The 25,017-nt window shown below is 35.9% G+C and overlaps 2 protein-coding genes and 1 long non-coding RNA gene across 10 annotated transcripts in view; 2 read left to right on the top strand and 1 right to left on the bottom strand.

Annotated features, from left to right (window-relative positions):
- The window catches only part of LOC116291532 (N-acetylglucosamine-6-phosphate deacetylase), an 8,857-nt gene extending 3,752 nt beyond the window's left edge, over window positions 1-5,105 (top strand). The window contains exons 5-10 of the mRNA XM_031698715.2: window positions 42-254; window positions 675-763; window positions 1,351-1,489; window positions 1,977-2,106; window positions 2,204-2,250; window positions 3,269-5,105. Of these exons, the coding sequence (XP_031554575.1) occupies window positions 42-254; window positions 675-763; window positions 1,351-1,489; window positions 1,977-2,106; window positions 2,204-2,250; window positions 3,269-3,507 (857 nt within the window). The 3' untranslated portion in view covers window positions 3,508-5,105. The remainder of the gene's footprint in view (window positions 1-41; window positions 255-674; window positions 764-1,350; window positions 1,490-1,976; window positions 2,107-2,203; window positions 2,251-3,268) is intronic.
- LOC116291533 (uncharacterized) overlaps window positions 1-25,017 on the bottom strand; it is a 26,250-nt gene extending 1,233 nt beyond the window's left edge. The window contains exon 1 of the long non-coding RNA XR_004196589.2: window positions 24,924-25,017. This is a non-coding gene — a long non-coding RNA (uncharacterized LOC116291533). The remainder of the gene's footprint in view (window positions 1-24,923) is intronic.
- LOC116291528 (gamma-aminobutyric acid type B receptor subunit 2) overlaps window positions 6,135-25,017 on the top strand; it is a 36,748-nt gene continuing 17,865 nt past the window's right edge. The window contains exons 1-3 of one of the 8 annotated variants that reach the window (XM_031698705.2): window positions 6,135-6,343; window positions 11,163-11,277; window positions 24,045-24,097. The gene's annotated coding sequence lies outside the window, so the exon portion shown is untranslated. Of the gene's footprint in view, window positions 6,344-10,983; window positions 11,278-15,332; window positions 15,385-17,934; window positions 18,349-23,442; window positions 23,958-24,044; window positions 24,098-25,017 lie in introns of those variants that run through there. The other 7 variants (XM_031698712.2, XM_031698707.2, XM_031698706.2 and 4 more) reach the window with 7 other exon arrangements.

Below are 25,017 nucleotides of genomic sequence, written 5' to 3'. Positions count from 1 at the left end.
CTTTATGTACCCTAGCCTATCAAATCTTTCATTTGAAATAGGGCTTCACGTTGAAGGGCCATTCATCAACCCGGACAAACGAGGTGCTCACAAAGAACACTTGATAAAAAACCTAGAAAATATTAACATTAAAGATCTGGAGAACTTTTACGGCTCGTTGGACGACGTTAGCATTATTACTATTGCCCCAGAGGTGGCTGGAGATATGGATATCATTACAAAGCTGGCAAAGAGAAAGATTGTTGTCTCTGTTGGTAAGTCTTAGTTATTTTATCAAAACCTTAAACAACGTCCGCAAACTTTTTTATTTCATTTTAAATTGGTGATTCTTTTTACCTACTTGTAAAGAACTGAATGAAAAGATGTGTAACCAGTGTGTTACGAAATGCAGTTTCATTACGATCTCTCAAAACAGGTTGTAGAAAGTTTGTTTGCTCACCAGTATACTTCACCCATGGGAATCAAGATGTTCATTCATTTGCTCTCAGTGAATTAAGCAGCACGTGATTACTGAGCTGCAAAGGGCCTATTGGCATCTCTTCAGGACCCTCTTTTATGATCGTGCCTACTTGATTGCTTGCTCAGTAGTATAGTCCTTTTTCAGACTGTGTGTGATACTTTTATTAATGTAATTATGAATTTTTCATAGAGTATGTTGTTGTTACTATTTACAGGGCATTCAACAGCAGACTTAACCATAGCAGAACGTGCTGCAGTGAAAGGTGCTACATTTATAACGCATTTATTTAACGCCATGTTAGCGGTAAGTGATGTTCTTAAATAAAGGAATCAAATCCGTATTAAGTATTGTTGGCAAATGTTGTTTTGTTCCTAGTTACTCGCTTACATCAGACAGAAAAATGTTATCGCACAAATATAAGCGAGGAAAAACTATTGTACAATTAACAGTAGTATGAAAAACGCATTTCCCACGGTAGTCACGATTTAATACATCTATTTCAAAAAGATTGGAGAAGGTTTTGTCTCATGTTGCATGCATAGCTCAAAATGTATTATAGGTGATGCGAATGCAATTTCAGTGGTATTTTCATAAACATAGGTCGCATGTTTTTCACCACATAATAATTTTTTCCTCTGCTGGCTTTATTTACATATGATCTATAATACATTTCAGCCTTGGTAAGCAACAAAGCCTCAGTTCGCCAACCTTTTTTGAAATTTAACGTATTTTAACAGCTGTGGCAAAAAAATCCACCCAAGATTTTTTTCTGCTTTTTGGCAGTATCAAATAGCACTCAAATGGGTTTCCACTTTGAACCAATAAAAACGTACAAAACGTACAATGTCTGTTCGTCAATGAAGAGTCTAATTCCAGGCTGTTTTGTTTAGTTCCATCATCGTGATCCTGGTATTGTCGGGCTGCTCACCAGTACCGAGATTCCTGTGCCAATATTCTATGGTCTGATAGCTGATGGTATCCATACACATCCTGCGGCTACTAAAATAGCACACAGATCACATCCAAAAGGTAGGCATATATGTTACCTGCTCTTGTTGCCGTTATTGTTAATACTGCTGTTGTTGGCTATCTTTGTTGGTTCCTGCTGCTCTTGTTATTGATGCTGTTGTTCATGATGATTATTTTGTTGCTTCTGCTGCAAGCGGTTATTGTTGCTGCTGAAGTTGTTGCTGCTCTAGTTGTTGCTCCTCTGGTTGTTGCTGCTCTGGTTGCTGCTGCTGTTGTTGTTGCTGTTGTTGCTGCTGCTGTTGCTGCTCTGGTTGCTGCTGCTGTTGCTGCTCTGGTTGCTGCTGCTGTTGTTGCTGCTGCTGTTGTTGTTGCTGCTTTTGCTACTGTTGTTGCTGCTGCTGTTGCTGCTCCGGTTGCTGCTTTTGTTGTTGCTGCTGCTGCTGCTGTTGTTGTTGCCGCTGCTGTTGTTATTGGATGTTATTGTAATGAAGGTTTTTTCTGTAACTCAATCCTCTAAACGATTCTATTGTGATTGTCGTTACTTTAGGTTTAGTTCTCATAACAGACGCTATCATCTCCCTTGGTCTTCCACCTGGCGTGCATCAGTTTGGTCCGCAAACCATTGAAATGCATAATGAGAAAGCTACAATAGCTGGTACCAACACCCTTGCTGGCAGGTTTGTACCTCGTGATGAGTCTTCGAGTGGCGAGGTAAATATTCCCCATGTCTGGGCCTTAGCCTCTTATAGATAGTTTCTTTCTGCTTACATACAGCGTCGCCTCGATGGATGAATGCGTCAAAAGATTTCGGAAAATGTCAGGTGAGGAACAATGATTTTTTTCATGATTTTTCCATGTATTTACACTATTGTTACGTGACAATAGAATCCAACTCATGGCTGCTCAGCACGAGACACTAACTTCAAATGTCTGGTTTACGGACATGGCTTTGCTTACCAAGAGAATTACTCCAAACCTCTCATATTTCAATGCTTAGAGCCTTCTGGGCACAATCACATGACACGAGCCCCATAGTCTAGCGGCATCTTGTCACGTGACATTAGAGTCTAGTTTTATAGTGCATGTGAAACACTCGAAATAGACCCTTGCATGTAAAATCAAAGGGGCTCAATTTGAACAATTACATGACACGAGCACCATAGTCTAGCGACATCTTGTCACGTGATACTAGACTCTAGTGCTATAGTGCACGTGAAGAACACTTGAAATAGACCCTTGCATGTAAAGTCAAAGGAGCTCAATTTGAAGGACAAAAAATAAAAGAATTTCAAACTCTGAGAATCAAAAACCTATTGTTTTGTCCTCCAAATAGACCAGTTTCGAATTCCAAATTACCGCTGTGTTCCTTGATTACAGACTCATTTCCACAGGGTTAGCCTCGTATCAGTGTTTAAATATTCACAAATACCAACGGTAAAGTAAAGAATGCATAACTTCAACAATACAAACACTTTGAAACTCGACGAACCTTGACTGGAACACGTATATTCTGCACAAACTCGAGGCTAACCCTGTGCAAATGAGTCAGTAATCAAGAAACACAGCGGTAATTTGGAATTCGAAACGGGTCTATAAGCCTTTTCATAGTTTAAGAATCGATTCCACTGCGCCTGCGATTTTATCCCGAATTTCTCACCTTCTTTTGTTTAATTAAGAACAAAAGAAGGTTTAGACAATAGAAGGTGAGAAATTCGGGATAAAATCGCATGCGCAGTGGAATCGATTCTTAAACTATGAAAAGGCTTATTGAGCTGTGTTCAGACGGGCTATCCTTCGTGATCGCGTTCAATGGATATAAATTAGGCCTTTTGTGTACAGGTTGCAGTGTTGTAGAAGCCTTAGAAGCGGCAACACTCCACCCCGCGCAAGTTCTTGGAATACAAGACCAAAAGGGAACGACCAACCCTGGAGCTGATGCAGACTTGATTCTACTCGATGACAGCCTTACAGTCCATGCTACTTTCATAGCTGGGAACCCTGTGTGGCTCAAGAAGGCCGGGTTTGTTTCTCGTTTAATAGAAGCAAAGTTTAACTTGCCCAGGAATATATTACACTAGTATAGTTGATATTCATGGTATTATATTCTTATAGTTTCTTTTCTTTCTTTCTTTTCTTTCTTTCTTTCTTTTTTCTTTATTTTAAATTCATTAATAATTTTGGTATGAACAAGTTTATTCCATTAATCGTGCAATTCATTATTTCTTTGTTTAGCCGGTCATTTTTATATTGTTATCTCCGTAACAAGAATTGGGCTAATAACATTCACTGCTGTGTCTGCGCATGCGCCATGTGTGACAGGCGTGGGTTTGTATTCCCGCGTAAATTATATTTACCTTTTGTGCAAACATTGATAAAGCGTAGTTGAGGCTGTGAGGTGATCATATATTTAGAATATCAAAAACGGTCAATGAAAAGTCGAACTTTACTTACAGCGCATGCTCTGTAGATAGTCTCTGGGTTCTCTATGGACCTATGTGAGACTCTTTAATAATAGTCCATTTCGATTTCAAAATAAATATTTCCAAAGATATACTTGAAAACGTACACGTGTAGCCATATTTATACTTGTGCAATACCTTGCCCTCACTGTCACAGTAAGGAGGCGTCATATGTCTGGGTATACTGCGTCAATATACAGTGTATGTTAGAACTTCCTGCACAAATGTGCTAATTTAGCTTCCTTGGGGAAGTAAAGTTGTGTTTGACATGGATGCAGCTAGCATCCTGTAAGATTCCAAAATTATGATTATACAACTGCCATTGACATGGCATTTTGTTTTTGTAAGTTTTCTTTTCGGTTGCAATTGTTACCATTTGCAGCCCAACAATTCTCCTTACTCGGAAACTGATCTTGAACTGGTTCTCTGGTTCAAACTTACCGGGGTTATACAAATACTCAAATATAACTTTAAAAGTACTACTCTAATCAAAATTAACATTAAATGTGTAAAAATATTAAAAATTCAGTGTTTGACGGATAGCGGAAGTTTGTATAATGGCATCATTTTACTACCACTACCGGAATGCTTCGCGAATTTTCTTCCTTCAGATTTTTGTTCCCAATGAGACTATGGTAAGACAACTAAATAAATCGTTTTCAAATTAATCAAATGCTGCTGTATTCGTTCTTAATCACAGACTCATACAGGGTTAGTCTTGCTGCGGTGTCCAATACCAACGGTTAAGTAAAGAATGGACAACTTGAACAATAAAAACACTTTGATATTACACGGACCTTCAGTGAAACACATGAATATTCTTGCCAAAGTCGAGGCTAACTGAGTAACAGAACTTAAAACTGCGGAGTAGTGGCTACAACAGTAATGGTGCTAATTCAGGGGCGGATCCAAGAATTTGTTCAGGGGCACAGAGTTGAACCAGGGAGGGTGCGCACCCCTCCCCTGGATCTGCCACTGTAATTAACAACAAAAGAAAGTGTCCAAGTAAATGGTAGTGTTTATGGTAATGGTAGTAAATGATGCTATAATTCAAATTTCCAAAAAGTATGGTTTTTTTCCGAATAAAATTATGAGTAATTGCTATTTTAGTGCAATTAAGGCCATATTTTGTTCCTTCGAAAATTGCTTTCGTAATTTCATCTAGGACAATCAAATTGTAATTATATAGTTTCTATAATATTGATTATGATTAACTATGAAGTATTTTTAACTCAATAAACTTTAATATAAACAATAAACTATATATCTTCTCAATTATCACTAATTGCAGTCATTTAATGGTGTATTCACAAATATTATGATAACATTATACTTCCTTAGTCTTGCTTTTTTGTGACGATGTCGTCAAAACAATACTATATTGATTTTTTCCCGATAACCTAAAGAAAAATACCTCGCATTTCAAGCTTGAACTAAATGTATTCAAGCAACTAAATATGTCAATATGCCTCCGTTTTGAGTTGCATTAAGATATCTTAATGTTGGTTTGTTTTGTTGCCAAACAATATATGATTTTTAAAATAATTTATGTAAATATTTATAGGGAAGAATCTATAAGAATCTTCGCACTAAATAGTTGGAGGCAGTTAGTGGTCAAAACGTACACCGATGGCTTTCATGTGACGTCATGGTGGTCATGTTGTTGTACATAACAATTTGGAAGCTAACGAGAAATTCCTTTCTTTACTGTACACAAATATAACCGCCTTTACGTCGTTTTTGCGGGGGAAAAATTCCCTTGTCTGCGGCCGTTTTCTACTCTTCATAAACTAACTAATCTGGTTTTTTTAATATAGGTTATCCGGCGCTTACTTACTAAGAAAATTTTCTAACTTTCAACTTCGTTCTCATCGCTATATTCGGCGGCTCTCTTTCAGTCATTTTCAATTTAAAATTCCTCATCAGAGAAAATAACCTCTCGTTTTGTATAGTTTGATATAAACAGAATCATATTGCAGGACATTGAAATCATAATATTTTTAGATATAAGCCCAGCGAAAAGAAAACGGTCGTTCTTTTGTCAAGTCCTCGACAGTACGCCGCCAAAGCACTGCAATAGATTGAACATGCTGTGAGACTATTGAGTTTTAATGGCTGGTATTTTCGATTTGCCTTTCACTTATTTTCCTCCTGCCAACTAAAAGCGTCTGAGAGAAACTCTGCAGCACTTTAGCCTGCTTTTTTTAACAAAAGCTAAAAGTGAAAAATGTAGTGTATTTGACTGAATGTAAACCTCAACGCAGGCCTCTATCTAGTGACAATTGATCCGTAATAATTTGGTGTTTAAAGTGACAGAAGATAGAAATCTTTGTCAGATAAGGATTAATCTCCCATAATCCTACTTTAGTTAAGCTTTTGGCAACACTAATCGAAGTTCACATGCTGGTGTTGTCTCGTACATCAAAGGTTTTCGCTTTTTCTTCTCTTTACTCAGGTAAGACGAGCTACTTTTCAATCTATTTACAAGAAAATCAACCCTTTTATTAGTTCTAATCGATCGTAGCAACAATATATGAACCTTATTTCCGTAGTAACCTCGCTACCTCGTTTAGTCTTTCACTAGCGTGCAAACCAATGGCTTCGTAATTTGTTTCAAGATTTTATTTCATCCAAAAAAGCTATTAATCTAATTCAACGCGCGCCTTCAAGACAGTCACTTTGGTTCATGCCATGGCTGCTCTGTTTGGCTATTAAAATAATATTACACTCCTTAAAGGAATCATGATATTTTGACCGCCCAGTGAGACCACTTTAAGAAAGGTTTTCCTTCTTTCTTTCAAACGTCATACTCCACTGTTGTACACTTTACCATATACGAGACTAAAAGGAGATTCCAAAAAGGTGACAGCAATCAAGAATTGTTTGGTTAGAGCTCTCCCAGTCACCGCAGGCATGAGCAACGTTTTTTCAGTTTGCATTTTCATGGATTCTGTGTTGGTTATAGAGAGGTTTTTGTAAAGGATTTCTTTTAAAATTAACGCTTACTTTCAAGTTTTTGAGTTTACACGAGCGAGATGTCTATTTTCCAAACGAAAATCTGATCTAAAAATTTCGTCATATGCAATGAATAACCGCAATCCTGTTTCCATAAGGTCTTCCAGTCGACTTTCCAACCAAAACCTGAATCGTGCCTTAAACGTCTTGTAAACGCCTTTGAGCGTGAATCACTTTTCCTCTATACTGAGATTATATTATATCAAGAGCTCATAAGCTTGTTGTCTCCAGCTCAAATGTCAGGTTACATTTTATTCGTTGTGTAATTTATCTGGTGGAAATTCCGAGAGAAAATCTCACAGATGAATGTTTTCGTTTGAGGTTTTCAAACTAGCGCTTGCCGACATTTAAGTGGCTTTTTGTGTTCAAGAAACAATCTATTTGTTTTCGCCAAAAAGAAATTCAACAAGGTTTTTATCAAAGATACATGATAAAAACTATGATTTAAAAAACTCATTTCTTTTCTACAAAAATAAATTATATATTCTAATAACAATAGTTCAAATTTCGCTCGCTTGTATTTTCCCAGAGAGGTATACCTCGCACTAATTAGTCAGTATTCGCAATTCTTTTCGCCCCGCCTTTCATGACATTTATTTTCAATTTAAACATAATTTCTCCTTTGCTTTCAATACTATTAAATCGTACCGCGATAATAAATCTTTGGTTCAAGCTGACATCTCTTCACAAGAGTGCTTTTTATATCTTGAATTTCGTCAAGCTTTCTTCATTCCATTTGTCGACAAACCTAACAAATTAACCACACGAATGCATGACACTACACTTTGCTTGTTCAATCTACGAGTCAAAAAATCAAACTTACTGGATATTAGTACGTGAATTTTGACACTAGGGCTTAGCGTTGAAGAGGGAATTACCTAAGTATTTCCTCTCAGAGGCGGGAGATGCTTGAATTTCTTATGTTTCATTAGAAATGATTTCATTTATCACCCATAACCGTTTCCTGAAAGTCTTCCAACTTGAAACTGATTTGCGCATGCTCGAAAGCTTTACTACAGAAGATCAGTTGTTTTTCACTTTTTGATTGAAAATAAGACTTCTTAATATTCATTATTACCCGCCACTTTAACAATAAGACTTTCCCATGTTTGAATTATTTGCTGCAACTTTTGCTCTGAAAATAAGTCTTTTCCACATTTCATTATTTCCCGCACTTTTAGTAATAAGAAAACCTTTACATGTTTTTTAAATATGCAAAAGTTTTCTCATAAAAGTGGAGGGAAATAAAATTATTTGCAGCAACTTTTGGTAACAATAAGTCTTCCACATTTATCAGTAGTTCCCGTCACTTTGATATGGACATTTTGGGTATAAACTTAAATTTAAACAGCGCATGCTCAGTATCTTTAATGAACATTCTCCAAAAGGCCAAAACGGGCCGGAGCGAAGAGCCAAAATAAAACCATAACCACTGAACGAAAGATGGTTACAACACTCTTGTATTTCATTGATCAAAGTCTCAGTTCAGTTGACGAAGACTAAAAACGTGGGCTGTACCCGAGGAATGTATTTTACATTTTAAAAGATTCCTATACAATAATAGCATCTATCACTGCACTGAACATTGGTTTACGTATGCTCAGATGTTTTGGTTTGACTCCTAGCAACTAATATATAACGCGTAAGCTAAAGTATAAGCTCAATATCATAGCACATTGATTAACGTTCTGTTGTTGATAAATATAGTTAGCACCGCAGATAATGCGTATTGGAAGACCGTGTCGGTGTTGCTTCTTTGATCTATTTGATAAATGAGACGCTTAATCGAAAATATTAACATAAAGCGAGGCTTGTCTATTCGTTTGAATCAATGAGAGGCCCTTGCTGTCTAACATAGTGAACATCGAAGCACTTGGAAGTATTTCGATCGTACAAAAATAACCTCGTCTTCTCGCCGAAAATAAGACTCGAGGTTTTTCCCCCTGATTTCCTTCAAATGAGTAGGGCTTCAAATTAAATCTTATTTCTAAATTATTTTCCTTTCCTTGGATAATTGATTAAGCGAGGATTGCTTACTCATTCATCCTTCCATTTTCTCGTTCGTTCGTTCGTCTGGTCTTTCATTCATTTTTGGATCTCTCCCACATGAAATAATTGAGCTACACCTAATTGAAAAAACATCGGGTTCAAAAAAAGGTTATATCATCAAAGCTAAGACCGAAGGGGAGCATGGGAAGACAAACAATTGTGCTAATTTCATGGTTATTGCAGTTTTCCCTTCCTGTGCACATTTTATGCATCATGGCTTTGGCATGTTGTTAATCTAGGTCGACCGACTTTGCTCTACTGTGCATTTTTACATGTCTATACCCAAAATCCTTTTCCGTCTTAGCTTCGATGATATGACCTTCTCGAACCCGACTACGTTTTTTCAATTAGGTGTATACTTCTCAAAGTACTAAATTGAGAACTTCAAGTCCCTGTCTACCATCTACCATCCCCTAGGGAATATAAATTTTGAACACTCCTGAGAGCATGCAAAGTCCAAAGTGGGTAAACAAAACACAATAAAATGGGGTTCAATAACGCTTTCCATTAAGAATATACCGCGTTTTTTGATTTGTTTTGGCGTTGTTTTGTTTGTTGTTGTTGTTGTCCATTTCAGACCATAATGTGAAAATTTTGAAATTAGGATTCTTTGTTTCACGTGCATCCAAACAAAGAAATGATATTCAAGGGAATGACACGTGGCCTGAATACGCAAAACTTGAATGACCAAGAAAAAACAATGGATTCAAGTCGAGGTTTGAGTACACGTTTCACACGTTTACTGTATATAATGTAATATTGAACCTCGACCTGAAACCATTGTTTCCTTGACTTCAGCTGCAAATTTTGGGAGCTCAAGATCTATATTCTCCACTGATCAAACTGAGGATGTATTCAGATATTGGTATGATTAGAATAGGTGACCTAAACGCGGTCACAAACCACATAGCTTTTAGTTCTTTATTAAAAGACAATTGAATCAAACGCCAAGTTTCAATGCGTTGTCCATCCTAAATCCTTGAAGTGTATGAAAATAGGTTTGTTTGTCTCCTTCTTTTTGAGACTTTTACCGTGATTTCCCATCCAGACAGGACATCGTTAAACTTAATTATTTTAAGATATTTTTTGAAACGTTTTTGAGAGTGTTTGATCATTAATGCCGCGTTAATTGTATTCTTCTTAAAAACCTTTTAAAAAAAATCATAAAATCTTATATTTGGTCAGTTGTAAATAAATCCTTCAATTCCAGCCGTAACGTCATAGAAACATCGAGTTTTGGGATTTAATTCTCATTATTTATTTCGTTCTTTTTCTAGTATTGTACACATCTAACACCAACTAAAATCCCACTTAAATTTTATTTTTTATTTCACTTACCTCGCCGTGAACTCATGACCTGGTTTAGAGAAGTTATTTTTAAGGATCTCAATATCAACTGTATTACTATTTGTGGTACTCAATATATTTTACTACATGCTTTTATCATTCAAGAGGCTAAATAATGGCTTCCTTTCGGCATCTCTCTCGTTCATTGGTTCCTGTAATCATAAACATTTTTCTTACCTTTTTCTATAATGCAAGAACTTGAAACTCGAGTGCTTTAAAAATCAAAGCCTTCTATTTGTTGGTTTTAATATGAGTGAGACTTACAGCACTGTTTCAATATAAACACTGGAATGGTATGCCGTAACTTTGAAATGGTTTTCACTGTGATTTGAAAAATTATGCTATATGCGATTTTTCTTTTTTATTTCGTTGTTTCTTTCTTTCTTTTTTCTCTATCTGATAAAATCCGTTCCCAGCCTGAGAAGAAGACTCTTTATTTTGATTTTGATTTTGATCTGAAATGAGATTTTCCTTTTTCTTTCGGCAAATATTCAATATTGTCTAATACAATTACAAAGTTGAATAAAGTCTTTGAAGTTATTTTCTTTTCATATTTGACAAACTCTCACAGCTAACTCCAATATAACTTTCTGAAAATGGTTTAGAATGGATATCAGCCGTAGCATATATATAAAAAGGATTTCTTTTAAAATACTAGCTGTGTTTATATTCAACTTCTTATAAAACAAACCGTTTTGAGTCCGCCTCTTTTTGACATGATTGACGCTTCTTTCCTGTGATGAGGTCATACTGCCACATTCATAGCAAACTCGATCGATATTTTCACAAAAAAATTGAGTTACATGCTGTTTTTTGCTGTGCTGTGAGTCGATACAACCTTTTTTTTCTCTCTTTACTTGCAGAGGAATATATTAACTAAATCATAATTTCTTGTTTCACTTGGGGGCATCTGAACGACCGAAAGAAGAGAAGGAACATCTATTTAAGAACATAGTTCTTCCACGACTTATATAACAGGTAAGACACAATCTCATTCCATTTGTCATGTCTTGGATTTCAAATGTCTCAAAGAATGACTTACTTACCCGAGAAAATGGCGGGAACTTACCCAAAGCGTGAAAAGTCTTGTTTTCTTGATCTTTTCTTTAATGAGTTTTCTAATTCTAATTCTAAAATTATTTCAAATTTAGCTGATAATTACTCAGGATCCTTCTTATTCAAGCTCGAGGCAATTTCTCGCGAACATAATTTATATTTTGCCATTTTTTAAATTGATTTCCTCTATAGTTAAAACGTCCACTTTATTGAAATAACAGCGATGGAAAAAAACCTTTACTATCTATTGCACGTGCTGGCTGAAATGAAGTTTTGGTTTAGCTTCCCCCTAGAGCTAAGATAAGACTTGTATAGCAGCATTCATCTACATACCGCTGTTTTAGTCAACAATATATGTTTGTCTAATATTAACATTAAATTCATATCAAAATATCTTATCTAATTTTCCATTTGCTAACAAGCTTTTATGAAAAAAATAAAAAAAATAAACGTACAATTGAAACAGTATGCGGTAGTATAAATATTTCTTTTCTATAGAAATTCGTGTCAGGGTTTTTCAATAGTTGTGCTTTGTCTTTCTACCTTTTTCACAACTATAGATCTTATTTAAGTTCTCTCTTTGAGTAAGGAAATCTTTTTTTCATTAGTCGAATGGAATTAATCGAACAGTAAAGCAAAGATTATGAATTCCTTCAGGATATTCAAAGATTAAAGGAGATTTCAACGGAAAAATAAATTGTTTTAATTTTTCAGCAAAAAAAACAAAAAAAAACACTACTTTTACGTTGCAACTTTTTTCGTGATGCATTATTGATTTCACGTTATCATTTTCAAAACTTTTTAACTACTCATTCCAGTAAATAATAATAATAAAAAAAGAAAAGGTTTGACTGAGTACAAATATTTTTGTACCCGTTTAAAATCATTTGTTTGCAGATTGCGTATCGAAAATTAATTTCTATCATAAGGATGCCGAAAAAAATAAATAAACAAGCTTTGATACACGAACTTGATACTCAGCGAGGCACTAAATTTTTAAGAAAATCAAATAATGGAAACAAGAGAAAGGATGCAATTTGACACGAAAAACATTCTAACCAATAAAATTTATATTCTTTCAGAAGCAAGTTTTCAAACTTGATAAATATGGCCGAAAATGTTTGATATCATATTCCTACGATGGATATTTTGTCTTCAGCTTTCCTCCTACATTGAGGACGTAAAAAGTGTTGGGAGTGCCGATAAATTTATTGGCATTGCATTCGTAATAAAAACTAATTAACGGCAGATTTTTATCTTCGCTAGGGACAACATTTTACCAACGCATGGGAAATCTTATTATTTCAATACGCTATTGTCATTTATTATTTATTATGATTAAATTATTATAACTAAAACGATTTCGAATTTATTGCTCGGTGGTGACTTACTTCTTCAGAAGAATGAAGACTAACTTATAAAGTAAGTTCTCACTTTGTACTTTTAGTATATTTAGTAAATATTCGCCACTGTAGGAAAGTGGAATGAATTTTGCCTGAAAATATCATTGTTATCTTTAGTTTACTTAAGAGATACGATTGATACAGTTCAGTTTTGGAGATAAGATAAGGGCTTTCAAATCGCGCCTATTTTCAGAGACATATTTTTATAATGTAAGGCTTGCTGAACTTGCCAAAGGAGGCATAACATTGGTTTTCTGCAACGTCTGCCCTCTGTAAGTAGGAAACAAAAATGGTTTCACTTGAGAATTTTTTATTTCATTCTGAGAAAAATTAAGCCACAACTAATGCAATTAAAACACCATGTATCCTGGCTGCAACTTTCACCGTTTCTTGGATATATAATAAATTATATCCATTCAGAGGCCAAAACAATAGTCCCCTTCACAGTTCCCTGCGCCATCTTGAAAGGTAGCCGTGCCTTTGCATCGAAGCGAGACCGGCGGTGACCTCAGCAATTATAGAGACATGCATGTGAATAATTGTCCAAGGTGTTAAGAAAACGGGTCGTTTGTAATGTGACCTAACGTATATATATGCCATAGACTAGCTAAACTTTGTTATTTTTTGCAACTTCAAAAAAGTAAAAAGAAGCTGTACACATTTACAGCTTTTCGATAACTTTGATAGCCTTACTGATAGGTAAGAGACATCCAATTGCGAACGATATATATATCCCGCAACGCTACAAATGATTCTAATCTCGCTTTGTCGTCACATGTCTGCCATTTTCATATTTCTTACAAGTGACCAGAATTTAACTTCATTGCCAGAGATCACCACTCAGACAATAACCAGACTGCAATAAAAATAAAAGCACTTACTTACTAATAGATGTTTTCCACCTGATAAGCCTTGGGGTCGAAGGTCTGTTGATAATGGTCACGTTCGGCTCACTTAATAGTGATTGGCAAATGGATCCTAAATGGATGCTCATTATGATAACCATTCTTATATCTTTAGTTTTTTGTTTTGTTTTGTTTTGTTTGTTTTTTTGTTTTTGTTTTTTTGCGGCAAGGAGATAAATTCATAGCAGATAATCAAAAATAGTAATGTTTTTATTGCGCATGCTCGTTTGAACTGCACAAAATTGCGCATGCACGAGGACACTAGAGAAAAAATGTTTGCGCATGCGTGCATTTCAGCACGTTTTCAAAAAAATTTGAAGAGTTCGAGTGAGAAAATAAATGTTTGTTTTCTCCAAGCGAGTATACTTTTGTCAGACCACGATATTGTATTAAATAACACAATAGGAAAGAATTAGCCTTAAGTTTCAAGCATGGACACTAAGTTTTGGCATTTTGTGAAGTCCAATTTATCAGACATGTTTGAAAGTCCAATTTACATATGATTTGACTAATTTGCATAAGGATTCAGCGCATGCGCAGACGTTTTTTACTCGTGTCGCACAAGGGGAATTCATATTTATGAGCCCGCGTTACTAGGTCTTCTTCGTATTTGCTAGATGAGGGATTTCAAAATAAGCGTTTTCATTGTGTTTTCTTTTACTCCGACAAAGTACTAACGCTAAAAAACGTATCAACTTGTCTGATTTCCTTTGTCGCTAAGCGTATAGTTAATATCTCTCGTCCACCGATAATAAACATACTTGGCTTATCTATCTTAATAAATATATCTTTAGCATTAGGACATGTTAGGAAAGATTCTATTTCATTTTTATGAGTTGATGTTCTGGCAAATGAAAGATAGCAAAATAATATTACTTTTTTTACCTAAATTACGCTAAAATCATCAAGTCGTCTTATTTTGCAGGAAATAGAGTTTCAGGTCAAAGAGAACGGTTTGGCTTCCCTTAGGAATGTTTACTATAAATAAAACTCAAATAATGAAGTGTTTGTAGGTCTATGTAAGACTGATAATCTGACAAATTTTGTGTTCCATTAACACAAGAATTACAACTTAGCTTCCGACCACCAGGGTCATCTCCACCCGTCAAGATAACTGTGCCGAGGTCGCAAGCTAAGTTCCATTTTGTAATTAGACGAAATTCTTGGGTTTATGAAACAAATAGTCATTAATTCATACATAAGTAAAACTGTAATCCCCTGCAATTGACTGTTTGAGCCTTTGGCATATACTTTACAGACGTTTTTAAAAGTATCCATCAGAGATAAAGTTCAGTCCTATCTTTTTAATTATTTTTTATCTTATTGGGTTGATTAAGTTTACTTATATATTTGAAATTACACGGTTTTCATTCAGCTGTTCAATTCTTGATAGCAGACTCGCCAGTAAAATACGCTTTTTTCGAGAATGCAAGCTATTCATAGATGAACGCCTCGCGTACGACGAAGATTGGTTAAATTAACGGTAAATTATTCACTACTTTTTGTGCTGAAGTCGCGGAAGGAAAAGAAGTGTATGTAAATGGTTCGACAAAAAAACATTGATCGCTCATTGGAAGGACTCACAAAAGATATCTCCAATCTGCTAAGAGGCTCTTCTTCAAACACACTAGATAATAAAACATTGGCAAACAGACTAACAGACTAACAGATCGATCAATATTCCACCTACTACAAGTAATGGTTTTCTTCTTAAAACTAAGGTAGGTGAGTGAAGTTTTTTAACAATTTTCAGCTGGTGAGCACACAATTTAGCGAGATCGAGCGGACTGTACAGCCTTCGTTCACACTGAAATTTTTCACAAAGAGAGGTGTTTACTTCAACGCTTAATCTTTATTATTTAAGCTTGATTTCGATACCATAAAAATAAGTAATATATCGTAAAGATGATTAACATAGACTGATACAGTGCAGTGCTGATCAGGAATAAACTTCAAGTCAGTCCAATCAAGCTCAGCCTTTCACTATAAACACATAGTTTTAATTTATTTTTATTTTTATTTATTTCATTTAAATTTATAAATTAACTAGCAAATTTCCATTCAGTAATTTAAAACAAATTTTTAAGAACGAATTACAAGTGTTCTTATCGGCCGGTGCTGGCAAGCCCTTGTTATCTGCTATGGCACCGGCTTTACGTCAAAGAACTCAACTACGAACTTTTATCCAAACTTATAACATCACAATTGCTTGTAAGTAGAGCTGTAAAATTCTGTCATATTGGTCACGATATTTCAGTTGTTTTTTTCTTTCGTTATTTAATTATAAAGATGAGTTTTTAGATTCCAAAAAACGTGATCTAGTCATGTTGGCATTTTCGATTAAGCTTCAATATTGACGTTCAGTGTAACTGTGTGGATATTGCTTTGTCTAGATGCCAGGTAAGATCTTCTGATGAGTTGATAGGGCAAGAGGAACATCTTAAATTGACAGTGAAAAGTAATTTGAAACATTGACATTTAAAATGAGGAAAGAATTCCGGCATGGGAGGGGCTGGTGGGGCGGAAATGCAACCGTTTCATTTTAGTCTCACCGTTGCGGCCTTCTAGTCAAATTTCATCGATGTAGTTAAACAGCCTCTGGGCTTATCTAAGTCAGGGCACAGTTATCTCACAAATTGAGCCCTGAAACAACCTCTGGGCTGATTTAGGTCAGTGCACAGCTAGCTCACAGAACGAATTAAAAGTTGGATAGTTAGGTTTTGAGGCTGAAAATACCGGTAGACCCGCAGAAAAACCCTCGTCAGGCAAGAAAGACAACAGCACAATTCATTTTGATACCGCTAAGCGAATTTTGCTACCCCCGTTTCCTTGGCAAAAAGAGTTTACTCGCAAAGATGAGACTATACTCGCAAGACTAGCTATAAAATAATAAAGCTAGCTAGCCCCCTTACTAATCGCCAAGCAAAATAACAGATTTCCTGGTGCTTGCTTGAGACCAACGCACAGTTATTAAAAATCGGATAGAGAATTAAACTGGATTAAACTGATTGCAAGAAATTTCACTAGTACAAGTAATCCGAGTAAACCCTTTTTTTAAGGTCTTATAAGTTTATGAGATATTCACTTTTCATAGTTTTCGGTTCGATATTCTACAATCTCATATTGTATATGTATAGAGAGAGATAGTTTATCACATGTTAAGAACTTGATATCGTTTTTATTCACGAGTTTCCATATGATATCGCGAACGAGAGAGTCCGCGAGCAAGCTCTAGGAACGTCTTAATACATCACGTGATGTCTTCCTGGTAATAGCAGTCTGATTGTCATTACTCCATTTTTATTTTTTATTTTTCGTGATTAAGAATCATAAAAGCAATAATAACCCTCTTCACCTTGGGCCCCCTGTGGTTTTTCCATTTCAGACCACATGTCATTCTTTTGAGAATAAGATTCTTTGTCTGAATCGTACATCCATATTCATGTGTCTTCTCGTGCGCAACCGTTAAACAAAGAAATGGTACTCTAGGGAATGACAGATGGTCTGAAATGGGAAAGCATTACGCCCAAGGTTAAGAGCCAGTCTATCGAAGTAGTGTCTTCGTTTCCAAAATAACCTACTTCCGAGATATGCTTCGCTTGTCAAACACAAGGGATTCAATGTGAGGCTTCGTGCATAATGTTCAGTGTTCGTGACAGGAGAAAAGAATAAACTTAGATTTGCACGTAGCCTCGTACTGAAACCTTTCTACGTGACAAACAAAGTATATCTCGGAAGTGGGCTATTGTTTTGTCTGAGACCACAAGGAACGCGGGCTCTGGCCGGCCAATATTTATGGCATATCTGATCACGTGATGCGTTGGTAAACTACTATCGTTTCAAATTTATCATGACATTTATTTTGTCTGTTCCCATGAAAGGTTTTCAACATTATTGACATCAGCAGTGTAAAATTAAATTAAACTAGACTATTGCTCAAAGATTCCTGCAGACGGCTTCTCTTGTTCATTTTATTGTTTAGTTTTAATCTTATTATTGCGCCAAAATAAGCATTTTATTTGATGAAATGAGGAGGTGTGCATGGTTTAAAGAGTAATGTAGAGCTCTTCTTTAGATAAATCGGGTCTAGTTTCTTATCTACGAGTTACAGCCGTTTATCCGTTGTAATTACCGTATCGATAAAAGTGGCTGTTACGTATACACGTTCAGTTCTGATCGAAGAAACACAGCAGCTCTTTTCTCTACTTCTCTCGGTCATTCTCCCGCATGATTACCTGTAGCGAACAGCTGCGTACCCTTAGATTCACTGTTTATTCTTACAATGTAGATCAATATTTATTGGGCCGTTTGGATCGTTGGCATGATATCTGATGATAAATAGAGGGAACAAGATCAAAAGATACCGATCATTAATTCACAGAGACGGAATTTAAAACCGAAAGGGGATGATTTAAGGCGCATTTCTGTGTCGGAAACGACAAGTTACTGATTCTCAGCTCAAACTGACCGTAGCAACGTGACGAGTCAAGCATTCCAGGCAAGCCCGACTTTCACCGCGGATTATCTATTTGAAAACTCAACTTCCCTTTTATTCAGAGCGAGAATACGCAAGTTCTTCTCGGCAAACAATTCATCGGTGAAACTAAAGTCATTCTTGAAGCCCTTTGGCATGCTACACACGAATAGATTCATTGCCAAGAACTTCTTCCAATTTTATTTCAATTGTAGGTATACATCATATTGTTTTCTTTTAATTGTAAATAATTTTGACGAACTTATCATCATTGGATTTTGATTCTGTTATCACTAGTAGAAGTTTGGCTAAATAATTCTAGGAACTGAATTATTAGTTCTACATTTATTGAGAACCACATCCCGAACGATCGAACACCGACATAAGATTCTACTTTCTCAATCTTTAGTCGTTGTTGTTGTTGGTTGTTGTTGTTGTTTTTTTTTTTTAATTTTGTAATTCGTGACACACCAGGTATTGCTTGAAATTGATAGCTTTTCATGATATGAACGAGGCGACTCTCGTTTTATTAAAACCTTAGAATTCATGCATCATTCTTCAATGTCACAGTTAATCAATCCCTATCACAGCATGCCTATAGCTTGAAATAAGAAAATTCACAAGCCGAAGTGAGCCGAATTCTCACTAGGAATTCAGGGCTCAATTTTGAAGTCAGTTGTTTAAGCTTTAAAGTACAAACATACTGTATCAGATAGGATAGTTTGATTTTTGATCTTATGAGAACTTGTCGCGATTACTCGATGGTGATAAAGACATCAAAACGTTCGAGAAAGAAGTAACTTAACCTAACCTATATTCATATTAACGACCCATCTTCATCGATATAGACTTATTACTCTTAAGGCTTTTAAGTCCAGCCAATCTGTGATCAGTATCTTGGTCATCTGTTTTTCAAGGTATAATATTGTATCTCATTATTTTTCCGCTTAACTGTCAAATTACATCATTTCAAGATACGAAGCCGGTGCTTATAATATTCTTAGATTTTTTGGCTTTTATTGTTTTATTCAGTGTTAAGTTTGTGTTTCTTTTTTGGGTGTGTGTGTCGTTCCCTTTTTCGTTTTCTTTTTCCTTGTTATTGTTTTTTTTAAATTTGTTTGTTCATTTGTTTATTTTTTGTTCGTGTGTTTGTTTTCTTGTTTGTATGTTTGTTTGTTTTTTGTTCTTATTGTTGTTCCTTAGTTTTATTAATTTTTTTTATAATAATTTTTTTCGAACAAGTAGCTTGAGGGGTTGCCAATTTTAATTTCACTCTATTCACCTGCACCTGCACCTGCAGTTATATGCATCATATTTTTTTGAAAACGCATCAGTCATCAAGCAAGCTGAGTGACTTTTAATAAAGCTGAGTTCCTTGGGGTTGGCTATTGGGTAGAACTATTCAAAATGCATCAATATCAAAATCTATTCCCATATTAACGTTCTGTTCACTGTCTAATGTAAATACATTCACCGTTCTAATAATGGCTGAAAGTGCACGAAAAGGAGGTCACCCAGTCATCTTGGTCACCAAGGCTGAGCAAGGCTGCTCATTCAAAATAAAGGTGGATAGCACGAATTCAGGTCAAAACAAAAGGTCAATCTTTTTACTTTAAATCTATAAACGCATTACATGTGCTTTTATATCTTTTATCGTAAATTAATGACTGAGTGGCCTCGTTTCCGTGCACTTGTCAGTCGCCGTGGTGTAAGGTTTTCCATTACAGTGTCATTTGTTTGTTAACGGTTGCACATGAAAATACAATGAATATATTTGTATACAAGTCAAACATAGAGTCTTATTCTCTGGGAATGACACTTAATTGGTCTGTAATGGACAAACATTGCAATAAGACGAATTAGGTCTATTTTATTGCAAGTATAGAGTGCGATTTTAACAAAACTGACTAAAACGGACATTGAGCTGGTCTATATTTTCTATTGAGTTTGTTAGGGCGATATATTTTATAGTGTATCCTCATCCGTATTAATTGCCAGTTAACGATTCCAGTTGTGATAGAAATGTCTGTTAGTCATGCTACTTCGATCATAAGATAACCAAATGATATAGAACTAGATTAATATAACTCGCCATATTGGTAAAGTATTGAGCACCACTGAGATCAAAGCGTCTTTTGTAATTTGTTAAAGAAATGAAAGGTGCATTTCAAGAATCGATTCTGGACTCTCTTAGCTGCCCATTTTTTACTAGGAACGCGGGCGCTGATACATCAATCCAGCGGATGATCCGAATTGCGCATGCGTCGCTTGTAAAAGCTAGGTTTTCATATTTTGGTCATCAAAAGATGAAAACAGAATAAAGTAGAAAAAAGAAAATTCAAACACACTTTATTCATATAATTATTGTCATTTGTCCTCGTGGCGTTAGTTTGTCGTAGTTCTGAGAATGCTTCTTCAGAATGCTTCTATCTTTAAATCATTTTATCATTGACTTGATCATCGCACTTCGTCATTGATTCATGATACGCTAAGGATTAGTATTGTGCTTGTCTTAGAGTCAGTATTCTTGGCGTCTCCGGCTACACTAGACTACTCTAATGATCTGTATAATAAAGCTATGTCACATACCAGAAAACTGATAGAAAATGAAAAACAAACATAGTTCTACACCGGGCAAGACAATGGAGCCATTGCCTTCTAGTTCCTTTACCTTGATCACACCATGTTTTTCCCTTCGGAAACAAGATGCCTACATTCGTTTTCATTTGTTTCGCTTTTCATGCACTAGTACAGAAACATAATACTCAAGGGAATGATGTGTGTCATAAATCTATCCATTTATCTTTCCTCCTTTTTACCGATTCATTCATACATCTTCCCATCCATTCATGCAATCAACTGACTCACATACCCATTTATTTTCACGCCAACCCATCCAAGATTATCCATTCCTTCAACTTAAAATAGCTTCTCTTATCTAAAGTACTGCTATTCTCGTTTTCCTGTCAACCTATATTTACGATTATAGATTGGAAATAAGTTTCCCAATACAGCCTTCGTTTTACGTGAATTAGAAAATAATCGCCAGAGTCAATTCGAAGATCAGTCATACAAGGTTGAATTATTTTACAAGCCGATGATTTTAATGTTTGTTTTCGATCAGCTAAAATATGTAATCGCCTATATTTACGATTATAGATTGGAAATAAGTTTCCCAATACAGCCTTCGTTTTACGTGAATTAGAAAATAATCGCCAGAGTCAATTCGAAGATCAGTCATACAAGGTTGAATTATTTTACAAGATGATTTGAATGTTTGTTTTCGATCAGCTGAGCACCAAGCACTCACAAAATAAGGATAAGTACACATACATTAGTAAAGAGTCCTTTATATCTTCCGTTCTATCCATTTTGCTCTCAATGGCCATGTTTACTCGTACCCGACTGCCAAGCTTAGATCAGGTAGTTATAAAAATACTCAATTGCACTGAATTTAATTTTTTGTTTGTAAAAGATAGACTTCCGCTGTTGTAAGTTCCAAGTACTGTATGCCAACTGTGTTCATTTATCATAACATCTAGTGCATCACAGGGACGTAGCGAGGTCTCGGTCGTAGAGAGGGGGAGGGGGTGTGCAATGTACCATTTTCCCGCCAATACACACGCGTGCGTGCTTCATCTTTAGACTTTCCTGCCATATCCACAGGTTTAGTAAAACTTCGCACCCTCCCCTCGTTACGCCACTGGTGAATTAGTTTAAATAAACGTTTGCTTACGGTGCTAGTAAATAACACAGGGAGACCACAATCCCCCGTTATTGCAAGTCAACAAATTCTTACGACTGCATAGCAGTCTTTCTATTTATCTTGGTCAAAGTTTGTATTTTTACGCTTCGGGGAAGTAAGGATAAGAGCCGAGCCATGATTCCTTAAAGTGCGTGGGTCGAGGGTGTATTACCCTTAAATGGCTGTTTACACAGGCTATCACGTGGTATGTGACCCCACCCACTGTGTTTGACGAAACACTTAAACAATGCTGCTCAGAGTTGGTTGTTGATTGAACACTTTGTTTGACTCGGAATACTTGGTTATTACATTTATGGTTGGAGGAGTTATTACATTTATGGTGGGTTTTGATTATTACATTTATGGTTAAATTTGATTACATTTATGGTGGCGTCGATTATTACATTTATGGCTGACTGTTATTACATTTTATATGGTGGATATTACATTTATGGGTAATACAGAGGGAGGAAAGAGAAAAGTCCAACACCAAAACAAAGCTTTTAGCAAAGCTTTTAGCAAAACTTTTAGGCCATACTTCGTTGCCTTTTTAGTATAGACCGATCCAAGGTTAATGGATGCCATCTTGCCGGGGGTGCAAAAGTATTGGGGCGAGCGCGCGGCCATTATGCCAAAACGTGCTCGCTTTTGCGTTGATTGTGATAATGACAAGCGGTTTCCCAATCTTTGGACTGTAAGATCGCATGTTAAAGACCTGAAGTTCCATAAGTGGCCAAGAACACCCGGCAAGATGGCGTCCATTAACCTTGGATCGGTCTATTGATAGGAATTGCATTTACTTTCATTTTTTCAATTTCCTCATCGGAAATTGTAGCAAAACGATGGCCGGCAGAGGCCATTTTGTTGCCGACTCGATATTCCGAGATCCAGAGGTGAATATCGTACGATATCCACCTCCAATCAACCAATGAGCGCGCGCGTTCTTAGGAAGTAGACAAGTTGGTATATGCTAATGCCAGTGCTATTAATCATATCCAACCAACATACGGAAAGCCACTTCGTTCATATCAGATTCATGTCATTGATTATCACTCCAATCTAGACTAACGTGGCGCTCAGTTGTGAGATTACCATCTATTTGGATATACTTCTGTTAGAAATCGTAGAGAAACTACGAAGATACTACAAACGTTGCTAAAATTAACATGAACGACGCATTGGTTTTATAAATCTATGAAGTGTCTACCCACGCAACCAAGACAGCTGATGATCATCTGAGAGATTTTAAGTCGCTTGATTTATTGGCAATGTTGCATATTGGCGATAGTTTGGTCGTTAGGTAACTAGAGGAAGTCTAAAATGCAAGTGACGGGAAGTTCAAGCCAAAAAAAAAGCTATTTAAAAAATGAATGGAATCAAACCCAGGGGAGAACGAAAAATAGAAACGAAAAGAGAAAAAAGGGAAATTTCTAAAAGAATTTGGGAAAACAAATTAATTATGACCAAAATAAAGAAGAAAGGGAAATCTATTTTACGTACTTGCTGACGTCATAGCGAAGTTCTACATCCGCAAACCTTCCCTCAAGATCATTAGTTCATCATTAGCTGATTGGATTTTCAAGAGCATCGAAGATCATCTAGTAGTTTTATAAAGAGGTTTAGTCCTTGGATGAAACTTTCAAAATAGACTGTGTACTTTTTTAGAACCGGAATTTCAATCTCTAAGGCACCATATTATTCTACGCGCTCTTTTGCTTCCGGGAACTACGTCAGTCTGATATTACACAATAAACATTACCTCCAATGACATCGATGTTTAGTCGACTGGTCAAAAGGATTTAGGGTCTTATACTTGAACCAACACAGTACAGAGACACTGGAGAACTTCCAAATTGCGTTTAAGATTGTCGAGTCTCCTAAACATATGAAGTAGGTGTTTTGAATGTCGTACATTTGGTCTATGCTGCGTTGCCCCAATGGAGACTTGGGTTGGAACCGTTTCTCCACAAAAGAGAGTGAAACCTAGATCTGTTATTTCTTGAACTACAAGATATTGCGTTTGTCTCGGAAACAATTCATTCTACGCACGGTCGACATAGGTTAGGAAAGTCGAGGTGAAACGTCTTGGAATTCGTTCATAATTCCGTTCTACATTTGGTGTTCACCACTGATTATCTAAAATATATTTTGTTTTCTTTTAGCGGCGCCTATTTTCAAGACAACTTAGTGAGTCAAGGCGGGAAGCTTCCAACTGGTGAGACCAATTGTCGTTTTCATCAATTTATTGTTTATTTTATAATTTCTCTCGTTGAGTTTCGTCATACAAAAGGTCTTAGTTCAGAGAATAAATATTACGAAAACGTGGAGTTGAATCATTTTCTGCTTTACGAGAAACTTTTCAAGAATTCTGTTTTGATGAACACATAGATAAGAAAAATGGAACTTACGATTTGCATGTCTAACCGAATAAGAATAAAAACTTACATCGCTTTAGAAGCGTAAGTAGTATAGCAAGACAGAGATGCAATAACCAATCAAAGCCTAGGAACCAACCACGTGACATTCCTTCAAGGACTTATTAGTTTATCGATAAAGAATGAGGTTTGAAAGTGAGTTTTGTTTCGGCTATCGGAAGTCCTTGCGAATTCTATTGACCGGAAAATATCAACCGGAAAATATTTAAGAAAATATATCAATGCTCAACTGCAATCAAGTCTACCATTTACACAACTTACGCATTTTATTACATCGTAAGTCATCAAATCGTAAGTTAAGAAAGAAACGGCTAAATAGAACTAAGATCAATACCGTTCGCTTAAACGGGTTTTTATCAATAGGTTGATTTTTAAACATGATTTAGCTAGGAATATAGTCTTATATTTATTATAAATTTGATGTGATTTCCCCAGGTTCTCCGGCTTTCAAACTGTCGGCTTTAATAAGCCATGTTCGATATCTTAAAATTCAGACTTGATTACGTCGTATTGTAGTACTACATGTATGGTACAAAACGCCTGAATCACCAAATAATCTATTGATAGGAATGAAATAATGTATCATATACGACGTTCAATTCCTACCTTTCGACAAATGTTGGTAGAAATGCTTGTGAATCCACTACTCGACAATGTGCTAATCATCCAATCTACAGTACTATGAGTACTCATGGTTGAT

The sequence above is a fragment of the Actinia tenebrosa genome, unplaced genomic scaffold (genome assembly GCF_029948245.1).
Source record: "Actinia tenebrosa isolate PJP-AT-01 unplaced genomic scaffold, QUT_ActTen_1.0 PGA_scaffold6__47_contigs__length_16458017, whole genome shotgun sequence".
NCBI classification, from domain to species: Eukaryota; Metazoa; Cnidaria; class Anthozoa; order Actiniaria; family Actiniidae; genus Actinia; species Actinia tenebrosa.
Note: the sequence above shows the minus strand (reverse complement) of the source record. Positions and strands in the feature narration are given on the sequence as shown.